The sequence below is a fragment of the Gekko japonicus genome, unplaced genomic scaffold (assembly GCF_001447785.1).
Source record: "Gekko japonicus isolate JY-2015 unplaced genomic scaffold, Gekko_japonicus_V1.1 scaffold573, whole genome shotgun sequence".
Lineage (NCBI taxonomy): Eukaryota > Metazoa > Chordata > Lepidosauria > Squamata > Gekkonidae > Gekko > Gekko japonicus.
In genome coordinates, this window is record NW_015176469.1 from 299,754 (window position 1) to 312,779 (window position 13,026).

At 43.5% G+C, this 13,026-nt stretch overlaps 1 protein-coding gene across 1 annotated transcript in view; it reads right to left on the reverse strand.

Annotated features, from left to right (window-relative positions):
* Window positions 1–9,961: 9,961 nt before the first annotated feature.
* ADGRV1 (adhesion G protein-coupled receptor V1) overlaps window positions 9,962–13,026 on the reverse strand; it is a 373,937-nt gene continuing 370,872 nt past the window's right edge. Inside the window, exon 87 of the mRNA XM_015427126.1 lies at window positions 9,962–10,264. Coding sequence (XP_015282612.1) covers window positions 10,146–10,264 — 119 coding nt within the window. The 3' untranslated portion in view covers window positions 9,962–10,145. The remainder of the gene's footprint in view (window positions 10,265–13,026) is intronic.

Genomic DNA, 13,026 nt, shown 5'->3' on the forward strand with positions numbered 1-13,026 from the left:
GGGGGGGGAAGTGTGGCTGTTTGCCCCAGAGCAAAATAACGCGCGGCTGCCCAATCACATATCCCATCAGGGTCCCGTGGTTAGGGTGTGAGGTGCTGATCACACGGCTATCCTGCAGCGTGGCAAAGAAGCGGTGCTGCGTGATCACACCAGCAATCGCCAGGCGCTGCTTCCGTGGCAAACGGGAATATTTTTTCTCTCACCAAAAGGTGAGCATGCACATGATTGATTGTTCACATCCTGTGAAGACATAAAAAAAAACACTAACCGGTTTGCGACGGGACTAGGATGGGACGCGATCAGTCACCGGCCCTTGCCCTGTGTTTTCCGGAAGCTAGTACATCGTAAGTACTAGTTTTTTACTCCGTATCTTTGGCATGAAGCCACGGGTGCACTACACTTCCCAGATGTTGCGGTATGATCGCGCCCGGAAAATCCGCCTATCATCTGTATCTTTAACGCGGCAAATGCTCCGTGTGAACGGGGCCTTAGTTCTTCTTTCCTCAGAATTGCTATCTTCTTCTAGTCAAAATGTATATATTTGTTGAAAGTATATTTAAATATACATATATTTAAATCATTTTAAAGTTATAACATTTTAAATTTAAAAGTATAAAAGTATTTGATAAAAAATTAACAGTATGAACGTATAATTTAAAAGTATATCCTGCCCTTCTTCCCAAAATAGAATTTGAAGTGGCTTGCTCAAATCTTTAAAAACAATGATAAACCGATGGTGAAATAAAGCAATGCATTAAAACAGCAGGAACAAATGACTTAAACCAGTTCACAATTGAAATCAATTATTATGGAAATTCAAAGTAAATATTACCTTGCTTTTAAATGTCTTCTACTTGTTGGATTTTACAAGAGGATATTGGGAACTGTGACTAAAAGAAATTATACCATTGTTTCCCCTGATCCAGAGCAACAAGCTTTTTTGAATTAAAAAAACAGATATTTCTCTATAATGAATGCCTTTGTGTACACAGGAAAACTTTTAATAAGGAAGTTAAGTAGTTTCAGACTAAATTGCATAGTGACTCCATCACCTTCAGGCAAAAATTAGTCTCTTTTAATTCCCTAATATTTGAAATGATGAATGATGGTGGTCAGGGAGCTTCAATACAGATAATTTCTTAAATGTATTTAGTACATGCATGATAAATGAACCATGAAATAACAAATATACACTCTCCAAATTCCCTGCTGTGAAACTAAATAAGCAGGGAAATGCACTGAGATTTGACTGTCGTCACGTGCGCAGTATGTATAAGTAATGCACAGGGTTAGATTCTGCTGTCAAAGTTAATATCATCTGACTTTCACAGAGTATTCCAGTGCATACAATACTCTCTTGTACGTCAACAACAGCTGATAGAATGAAAGAGGATTGTAGAATACAATCTTCAAGGGCATATGAAACACAAACAGGCATTATTTGCCAAGTGAGAATATATGAAACGTTGCGTTGGATCTGCCTGGCGTCCAGCTAGTCCCAACTTTACAATAAAAGTGATGCAAGCCCTTTTCCACACAACATTTCACACACCTGAAGGTGGGAGGGGAGTAATGTCATGGCAGTAACCTTGACCCCATGGTTTAGAAGCATGAATTCCAAGGGGTATAAGTGTCCTACATGGTTTGTCAAGATTCCTGATCACATGGAGCACCATGAGATTGATAAACCTAAAAGGGATTAAGGTGCTTCTAGTGTGTGGGGCTCAATTGTAGACGTGCACTTCACATGGTTGTTACATGGCATGTTCTTTCCAGAGACAGGACTAACATAGGCAGATAGCCACTGGGATTGGGTTGTAAATGATCACTGGAAAGAATAAGAAAAAATGTATGCCACAGCTATGGTGTAAGTATTCTTGAAAGTGACAGAAAAATGTTATGCTGCTCTGCAAATTATGGAAAACATGCAACTATCACGGTCATTAATCACAGCCTCCTTTCCAGGGTGGGGGCCTAGTTCAGGGCTGGAGTCTCTGCTTTGCATGCAGAAGGTTCCAGGTCCAGCCTCCAGTTAGAAGGGGCAGGTTAGTAGGTGATGGAGTCACTACTGACCTTGATGGACAAAGAATAAGTCGTTTATCCTAGCCTGGTAGAGATGATAGCCCTGTGCACTCAATGCGCAGGGAGGGAGGGAGAGCAGATATGCCTCTGCATGATCACCTGGTTGTCTGCAGGGTGTGATCATGCAGAGGAAGTGACTGTGCGAACGCCTCCTCCTCCCTGTGATCAGGAACTCGGCTTTCCAAATGTTGCTGATCATGGGGGAGAGGCTTTGTTTGGCAATTTTCTCCACATAGTTGCCTCTGCAGATGACCAGGCAATTGCACAGAGGTGGGGGGGGGGAGTGGACTCACACTTGCTCAGCCTCCCCAAGCGGCCAGTGAGTGCAGGGGTGGCTGACTTCTGTATCCGGCTCCTGTTCCTGGCATGCATATTCAGACCATGTTTGCCATTAATATACTGATACTGGATTTGTATTTTAAAGATATATATGCCACTTTCCTAAAATGTATTCAAAGCAGCTCAGAACAATAGGGAGGGGGGGGAATAAGATTACAGTAATAAAAATCAACCCAAAACATTCAAGTTAAAACAAATTAATTGTGTATCAGCCAGTCAAAAATATCAATATAAGAGGAAAACAGAGGGGAGACAAAAATGAAGGTTTCAGAGTCCTACTGGGAGGCAAGCTCAGAGCTGCAAGGCATCCGTTCCAAAGGGAGACTGACTGACTGCCCCATAGCCTCAGGGCCACGGTTGTGAGGGTCTCACTTCTAGTGGCTAATATTCATGTTGCATAGATAAATGGCACCTGAAACAGGGCCTAGTTTGTCAAAGATACTTTAGGGGTACTTTAGGGAGAGAGTTTCTAAGGAGTGTGGGTTCATGGCATGTAGGATTTTGTAGGTCAAAACTAGTACTTTGATTTGGACCTAGAGGCATACCACTCAGAAGGAAGTATTTTATCTTCTGAAACAATTTTTAATGGACTCACTTGCTTTTTCACTGTCTTATAGGGAAAAAATCTGGTGGTCCAATATTAAGGATGGCAATTTCCCGTGTTACCTAAGCATTACTTAAAAACTTTCCCTGGACAGTTATAGAGATTATAAACAGATAAGTTTGTTTTCCTTTTTATTTGGGCTAATTCTAAATACCTCTTTCTTAAAATCACTTTATTATTGCGGATTCAGGTCAGTTACTCTAAGATCAGAATCTTGCTCTGCAACACTCCTAAATGAATTTTCAAAGAAGAGAAGAATTTTCTGCCGTTTTTGTAAATGTCAAGAGAAACACATCATTATTAGTGACAAACCATTACACAATTCACACACTTGTGTGTGCTGCATTGCTGTTATTTACTTCGAAATACTGGGCAGTTCTGCAGGTTCATCAGTATTTGCACTCAAAGAAGAAGAGGAGGAGGAGGAGGAGATTGGATTTATACCCCGCCCTTCACTCAGAGTCTCAGAGTGGCTTGCAGACTCCTTTCCCTTCCCTTCCCCACAACAGAGGTAGGTGGGGCTGAGAGAGCTCTTTCAAGAACTGCTCTTTCAAGGACAGCTCTGACAGAACTATGGCTTGCCCAAGGTCATCCAGCAGCTGCAAGTGGAGGAGTGGGGAATCAAACCCGGCCCTCACAGATTAGAGTCAGTGCACTTAACCACTACACCAAAATGGCTCTCATGTATGTATGTATGTATTCAAATAATTTATACCCTGCCTTTCTCCCCAGTGGGGACCCGAAGACGCTTACATCGTTCTCCTCTCCTCCATTTTATACTCAAAACAACCCTGTGAGGTAGGTTAGGCTGAGAGTGTGACTGACCCAAGGTCACCCAGTGGGCTTCCATGGCATAAGTGGGGACTCAAACCTGGAGCCTTCTAGATACTAGTCTGACACTCTAACTACTCTACACTGGCTGTCCAGAAATCTTTTAAGTCTTGAATACTGGACTTGAATAAATCATTGTAACAAACAACCCCCATGAAAGTGACATCTTTCAGCCCAAGGAAGTGCGGCTCTCTAGAAAGAGAATTTTGCTACACATCATGCAGGTGTGTAGTACAATGCATAACACAGTTCTCTCTTTCCACTTTCTGAAACATTCTGGCAGGCAATGGAGATTTAACCACAAATGTGAACTTAACAACAACGCCAAGGAAACAGAGAAGAAGCAAGTCTTCTCATAATTGCAATGGCGACAGCAATGACTGGCTTATCAGGCAGTTACAAGTATGCATATATAGTGACCATTTGCTACATTTCAAATGGCTGTCTGTATTCATCCACTGTCCCACAGGTTTCAATGAGACTTTAGTGTGCTTGACAGTCTCTGGATTGTGTCCTGTATGTATGGTAGAAATATAACTATTGTATTCTTAGTTAATTAAGGTTTTTTGTTTTTAAAAAACAGCCTTTGGGGATCCTGGATAAAGTGAAATTTAAAAGAAAAAATGAAGAAACCAATGAAAATAGCTCTTTGTACAGCATTTTTTCCCTGTTGTGGCAGAGCCGCCTAGAAGCATATACTTTGACACTACTCTTTTCTTGTTCCTGGTGTCTTTAAGCAATTGATGGCATTTCATGCTAACTGGAAATGGACAGATCTCTGTAGAGTATACTCATTTTAGAGGGTGAAAAGAAAGAAAAAGCAGACCACAAAAAATGTCATCCTAACCCAAGGGCTGCTAAATTATCGTCCAGACTTGTTCCAAAGACAGAGTGGCAGAGAACACATAAGCAGCCCCATTATGCAACGCTTCAAAACATTAGAAGCAGTCAGCAGTCAGAGTTGTGGGTGAAAAAGCAGCAAGAATCAGATTTCTTTATAAGGTGTCCCTGTGTACATTGTAGCACATACTCCATGCCAGTCAAACATCTAGGACAGTGCTACCTTTGCTGCGTAGTTGAGCAAGCCATAGATAATGGAATCATGTTGAAATCTTCCATCAGAACAGTTGCCTGTACAAAGGTTTTTTTAGTGAACAGCAACAGTAACATTGACCAAGACAAACTCGATGGTCTGATCTGATTTCATAGAGCAAGCTTTCTGCCTATGGCGTTTTCAGCACTCCCATATGGGAGAGAGAGATTTACTCACAAATCACAGAGAAGCTGCATTGTGTTGGCTGCTGCTAGTTAAACTTACAGGGATTTTCACTACTATTATGAATGGCACACTGTGCACTACGTATGGCCCTTTCAGCTCTGTGATTCTATGATTCTAGTTAGCCACCTGTCCTGACAGTATCCATCCCTGCCCTTTTAGCCTAATATTACTTGCTAAAATGTCTCAAACCAATGGGAGCAAGTCAGTCATCTTCATCTCCCCCTGCCCTCTTAAGCCTGGTCCTCAGAAATTCATTAACCAGCTCCCTTGCACTGGCCTTCTGCAACAGTCCTGCACAGCTTGTAACTTGCCAAGCTGAACACAGTACACTGTCCATGTGCAATTGCTCGCCAAACACTTGGCAACTCTGCCTTGTAGCCCCAGATAAGCAGCAGATACAGGAAACAGATTGTATCAAAATCCTTCAGAGATAAGAACTAGCTGAAAAGCCAAAGAAATGAAACTGACCTTTGAGGTTTTTCAAGAAGGGTTGATGGTGTATTGTGTTAGTGTAGTGGTTAGGAGCACTGACTCTAATTGGGGAGAACCGGGTTTGATTACCCACTTCTCCACATGCAGCTACTGATGTGACCTTGGGTCAGTTATAAGTTCTTTCAGAGCTGTTCTCTCAAGGGCAGTTCTTGAGTGAGCTCTCTCAGCCCCATCTACCTCACAGGGTGTCTGTCGTGGGGAGGGGAAGGGAAAGGGGATTGTAAGCCACTCTGAGACTCCTTCAGGTAGTGAAGGGCGGGGTATAAGTCCGATCTCCTCCTCCGCCTTTCCCACTCATCCACATGCAGCTGCTGGGTGATCTTGGGCAAGCTATAATTCTCTCAGAGCTGTTCTCGCAGGAGCAGTTCTGTCAGAGCTCTCTCAGCCCCACCTACCTCACAGGGTGTCTGTTGTGGGGAGAGGAAGGGAAGGAGATTGTAAGCTGCTCTGAGACTCCGAGTGAAGGTGGGGTATAAATCCAATCTCTTCTTCTTCCAATAGGTTCTCAGGGGCCACAGGAAGGCATTCTGTGAGCAGAGTCCTGCTTAGAATTCTTTGGATCCAACCCAATATTTTTAATGGGAAACATATAATCAAATAACAGTAATTAAAAGCATTTATAGGTGGCACTGGAGGCTGGATATTTAGTAGGTAGCAGTGTTAGGTACAATGATTTTTGTGTTCTTGTTGCAGGAAGTCACTGGGTTCAGACAACACTGATGGATTCCAGAAAGTACATTTCATTACAATTGTATCAGCAAACAATTTTCATGGTATCAGAGAGTTTGGAAGACCCACAAGCAGAACCATCCACTTACTCTCCACGAGTAGATCAAGATAAGCAACTGAGATCACACTGGGGCACAAGCTGAGAATAGATGTATTTCAGGAAAATGCTCACAGGGCAAACAGCATACCATCCCCCTGATAAGCACCTTCATCTTCCCCTTGACCAAGATATACAAGCTATAATTACGAAACAATCCTTTAAACAAAGTCTTGGAGAAACCATCAATTTTTCCATTTTAAAAAGTATTTTTCAAAAGGGAGCTGATTTCTTAGTTGATGTATTGACTTTTAGAACACCTTTTGTTTGGGTAAAGTGGATATTTTAACATTTAGACAATAGGACCAAAATGTTTCAGGAAATCAGAACCATGTATGTTTACCTCCTCAGCATCCTAAGAATTTTAAGAATCTGAGCTATCCCTACAGAGAAAAAGGTTAACTGATTCTTACAAAAAGTGTCCGTCTCTCTCGTGTTTGAATCTGCTCCTTTGTATCATGAATACGAACACCTTTTCCTCATTTAAGTTATGAGTGTAGATTACTGGAATCCCAGATGGCAGGTGTGTGACAGCAGTGCTTGTGAGCACAGCACAGATTTTCCTGAGAAGGGAAGCTACAGAATATGGTTCATCAGAACAGTCTCACAGAGGGAAATGCTTGCAGCAGCCCAAGAAATTTCAGTGTCTTTGCATTTGGAAGAAGTTTGGTCAGGAGGAATTCAAGAAGAGAGTATACTGAAAACGGTGGAAGAAGGAAACAGGATCCTTTTGTCTGGGCTACCTGATAGAAGAAGAGCTGCTGTTGTGTGCTCTTGTGTTCTTCTTAAGTAATTTCACATATGTAGCCGTTCAACTGAATATCTTACACAAACAGTACCATCTGGAGAACCAGTCTGGTGTAGAGGTTAGAGTCACACTAAGATCTGGGAGATGCACGTTCCAATCTCCACTTTGCCATGGAAGTTTGCCAGGTGACATTGTTCCAGTCACACACTCTTCCGCTTAACCTACCTCACAGGTTCTTATGAGGATAAAATGGCGTAGGGGAGAATGATGTAAACAGCCTTAGATGCTTACTGGGGAGAAAGGTGGGGTATTTATAGGGTTGCCAACTCCAGGTTGGAAAATTCCTGGAGATTGGGGTGGAGTCTTAGGACAGCATGGTTTGGGGAGGGGAGAGACCTCCGTAGGGTATAGTACCATAGAGTCCACCCTCCAGAGCAGCCATTTCCTCCTGGGAAACTGATCTCTATAGTCTGGAGAGGAACTATAATTCTGGGAGATCTCCAGGACTCACCTGGAGGTCGGCAACCTTAGGTATAAACAGGTAAATCGATAAACAAGATCCTCAGCACAGTTATATACTTCTGAACCCATTGAATACTAGGGTGCAACTCTTCTGCAGATGGCACTGGAAAAGCCTCAGGTTCATATTTATATTTGTGTAAAAGTAGCAGCATGTGGACCAGAAGTGTTATGTATGCTTTGGATCGTACCTCATCTGCCCTTTACTTATTCTGCTTTTCCAACTGTTACTCATTCTGTTGACAACTTGGCATGTGACCCAAGATACAAGACAAGGTTATGTTTAACTTTGGGCAGACGGGGTATTGGGGTAGAAAACACTGAAAAGGACTTGAGGTATTTAAATACTTAGCAACTCTACAAATGGCACACCTTCAATCAGGAGTGGGTTTGGAAGTGAAAATGGCCCTGGGACCAACCAAGCTGAGCGGTCCCTGCGGGGCTATAAGACAGAACTGCAGGGGCCACAGTTGACCCGTGCCTGCAATGGGCATTAGCTCACCCATTGCTTCCCCCTTCAAGCGGACAGCAGCACAAGAGGAGATAGCTGGTGAGCTGGTACCAGTTACTGTTGCCAGTGGTCTGAGCCAAGTGGCCCCTGAGACATTGGCAGCGGTTGCTGGAGCTTGGCTGTGCTTGCTCCTGGCCACTAGCAGCCCCTTAGGGCAGTGGCCCACCAAGAAATTTCCCTCTAATCCTGTGGAACTCATTTCACAGCTTGTGGAGAGTCACAATCACAACTACCATCATTTACTACATTTACCTAAACATAAGAACATATGAGAAGCCAATGTTGGATCAGGCCAATGGCCCATCGAGTCCAACACTCTGTCACACAGTGGCCAAAAATACCAGACGCCATCAGGAGGCCCACCAGGGGGCCAGGGCGTTAGAAGCCCTCCCACTGTTGCCCCCCCCCCCAGCACCAAGAATACAGAGCATCACTTGCCCCAGCCTGAGAGTTCCTATCTATACCTTGTGGCTAATAGCTACTGATGGACCTCTGCTCCATATGCTTATCTAATTCCCTCTTGAAGCTGTCCATGGTTGTAGCTGCCGCCACCTCCTGTGACAGTGAATTCCATGTGTTAATCACTCTTCGGTTAAGTACTTCTTTTATCTGTTCTAACCCAACTGCTCAGCAATTTCATTGAATGCCCACGATTTCTTGTATTGTGAGAAAGAGAGAAAAGTACTTCTTTCTCAACCTGCTCTATCCCATGCATAATCTTGTAAACCTCGATCATGTCACCCCTCTGCCGTTGTTTCTCCAAGCTAAAGAGCCCCAAGCATTTTAACCTTTCTTCATAAGGAAAGTGTTCCAACCCTTTTCTCATTCTAGTTGCCCCTTTCTGTACTTTTTGCAATGCTATAATATCCTTTCTGAAGTGCAGTAACCAGAATTGCACCCAGTATTCCAAATGAGGTCGCACCATCGGTTTATACAGGGGCATTATGATACTGGCTGATTTGTTTTCAATTCCCTTCCTAATAATCCCCAGCATAGTGTTGGCCTTTTTTATTGCAGTCGCACACTGTCTCGACATTCACATTGATTTATCTACTACGACTCCAAGATCTTTCTCTTGGTCAGTCTCCACCAGTTCGGAACCCATCAACGTGTATTTATAGCTATGATTTTTTGCCCCAATGTGCATCACTTTGCACTTGGCCACACTGAACCCAATTTGCCAGGCTGACGCCCACTCGCCCATCCTTGACAGGTCCCTTTGGAGTGCCTCACAATCCTCCCTGGTTCTCACCACCCTGAACAGCTTCGTGCCATCTGCAAATTTAGCCACTTCACTGCTTACTCCCAACTTCCATCCCTGGCATGAAGACTGAACCTTGGGGAGGCCTGCAGTTTACCCATTCCTCTGACAGCAACTGTTTCAGGGTGGGGACCATCTGCCAACCACAAGCCCCAGCATGCAAGGGCCTTGCCCACTATCCTGGAACATGGGACAGGTGCCACACTGAGAGAAAGTGTGCAGAAGAGCCACAATTAGCATGTTAAAGAGGCACGTGTGGCTCCTGAGCCCCCAAGTGAGTATCACTTCTCTGGCCAGTCTGTCCTGTCTTCATTTCTCTGATCAGTTATAATAAACAAATGAGTACATATCAAGACATCTCTATCTATTAAATGGACTCTACCATGTTTTATTAAAACAGCCTTAAGCATATTGGTTAATTAAAAATTAGTACACAGTTGATTGAATATGTGCATCTAAGTTAGGGGGTTCAAATCTGAGTCCACTGTAAGGAGTTACATTTACCAAAAAATATTCCTTCTTGTTAATTGTCCAGTTACAGTACACAGCATTCTGCTACACAGCTGCATATAGTGCTTTTACTGCAAAAGAAAATACAGATATAAAAACCAGGGGTGGGGGAGGGGGCTGAACTTTTTTAAAAGTTGGAATGACTAGAGATGAGTGTCTGCTATGGGTATTCTTCTAAGCTCTACGATCTGGGAGGTAACCATGCTGCCCCCATCCTGGCTGCCATGGCAGGAGTCGGTATCGCTGAGAGTGAGGCCTGCACCTGAAAGACAGAAGAACACACAAGACGTCATTTGGGAGGGCTGCAAGCAGGAAAAGCAGCCTATCCTCTGCAGAGCAAACCTGTCCCTCTTCGTTTTATTTCAATATTCACTCTCTTGCTCCCATTACAAAAGTGGCTTCCCATTCCTGGCCCAGATTTCTGTATCTCTAGACTGCTCTTAAAAACCAAACGGGTTCTCTGGGCTTGCCTCTGAGATTCTTTCATTTTGCAGCACCTTCCTATATGATGTTTTAAGGCTTGGGTTGATTTTGTGATATGTTGTACGCTGCTGAATGAAGTGAAGTGATAGGTAGGACTCCCGGGTTATCTGTTCCCGAATTTAAACAATTTTTAACTTGAATGAACTAGGCTGGCTTGCCCCAAACAGCCCTGTAGACTGCAGTTTTATGAATCTGTTTCAGGATTCTTTATTAAGAGTCGAGCCCTTCACAGGGTTCCTTGACTGAGGGACTCTTAGCAATTAAGCAGGCATGAAAATGTTTTTTAAAATTGTTGTGTAAAATGCCCTAGTTCTTCCTTATTCCAGAACGAACAGAGGAAACAGCACTTGTTCTTTGTCTGCATGAGAGTTTGCCTTTGATGAGGACAATACTCTCTTCCTGTTTAGCTCTTTGGTGCAACATCACACCCGCTTTCATGCAAAGAGTCTCCCCTGTTGTACCTCCTTGGAACCCTGCAGTCTTTGATGAGCACACGACATGTAATGCACACAAAACCTCCAGGATGTGAAAAGGAGATTAAGCATTATCGTTCCTCCTTCTGATTCTTCCCAGACTCCTTCCTCTCTTTACCCTCCAGGAGATTTGTGCCTGTAAGGAAAACTCCTGTGCAAAGGGCAGGGCCTCAAGGGATCTCATCAGTGTTTACACAATGCAAGTGGCAATGCCCTGAGATAGTCCGGTTGCCTGGAGGGAACTTGGCCATGGCCTGCACCTTTCACCAAGAACAGGATTGGTTTGTCAAGGTAATGCCTCCTAGCATTTTCTCCACAAAGATGAAGCGCCTATCAGGACGATGACATAAGCAGCTGGAAGTGTTTATGTACAAAGAAGCAAGTGCAACAGACCTGCTTTGCCCTGCTCCCCCCCCCCTTTTGCTTCCAATTACTTCTGCAACCTGGCACAGCCATAGAACTCTTGCCAGAGGTTCTGAGCTCTGGTCTCAGGAAAAGTAAATCAAGCAAAAATTTGCCCAGCCTCTATCTGGGCATTTCAAGACTTGCAGTTCCTATTTATTCAGAAGGGCAAGGAAGTGCAATTAAACATGCTAATGTCAAAAGAGATTAATACCAGACATTACTTTCCAGTAAAACTAGTTACAAATTACCAAAGGCCAAAGATGGTTGATGGACTTGGCAAAGATATTCCTGTTGCCAATTCATCAGCTTCAGGTCAGTAGTACCATCAATAAATCTGGCTCTCCAAGTCCTGAATATGCTGTGCTTGCAGGAGATCAATTGTTACCGATGTCTCACTTAGCAAATAACTTATGAAATGTTAATCAGCTGGAAATCTGGCAAATTCAATTTCATTCCACACATACTCATGGATGGCCTAACATAAGTGAAGTTGTAGCCTTCATTTTTTTTTTCTTTTTAGTTTTAGGGCAAGAAAGTCTACTGTGGATCACAAAAAAAGTTTGAGAGATGAGAAAGGGGATGCATGGCATGCGGGAACAAAATGGCTCTGTGACAGTGAATGGTTGGTTTCTTAAAACAGAGATGTCTGGGAACTGATCCATTACCTGGAGCCAGGCATGGGAAAGAGATAGTCTTCCAAGCAAGCTAAATGACAACGAAGAGTTACACAGGCAGGATGGACTAACATAAGGACATAAGAGAAGCCAATGTTGGATCAGGCCAATGGCCCATCTAGTCCAACACTCTGTCACACAGTGGCCAAAAATACCAGGTGCCATCAGGAGGTCCAGTGGTGGGGCTAGGACACTAGAAGCCCTCCCACTGTTGCCCCCCCTCAAGCACCAAGAATACAGAGCATCACTTGCCCCAGCCTGAGAGTTCTTATCTATACCTTGTGCCTAATAGCCACTGATGGACTTCTGCTCCATATGCTTATCTGATTCCCTCTTGAAGCTGTCCATGTTTGTAGCTGCCGCCACCTCCTATGGCAGTAAATTCTATGTGTTAATCACTCTTTGGTTAAGAAGTACTTCCTGTTATCTGTTCTAACCTGACTGCTCAGCAATTTCATTGAGTGCCCACAAGTTCTTATATTGTGAGAAAGGGAGAAAAGTACTTGTTTCTCAACCTGCTCTATCCCATGCATAATCTTATAAACCTCGATCATGTCACCCCTCAGCCATCGTTTCTCCAAGCTAAAGAGCCCCAAGTGTTTTAACCTTTCTTCATAGGGAAAGTGTTCCAACCCTTTTCTCATTCTAGTTGCCCTTTTCTGCACTTTTTCCAATGCTATAATATCCTTTTTGAGGTGTGGTAACCAGAACTGTACAGAGTACTCCAAATGAGGTCACACCATTGATTTATACAGGGGCATTATGATACTGGCTGATTTGTTTTCAATTCTCTTCCTAATAATCCCCAGTATAGTGTTGGCCTTTTTTATTGCAGTCGCACACTGTCTTGACATTTACATTGAGTTATCTATTACGACTCCAAGATCTTTTTCTTGGTCAGTCTCTGCCCATCAATGTGTATTTATCGTTAGGATTTCTGGCTCCAATGTGCATCACTTTGCACTTGGCCACACTGAACACCATTTGTC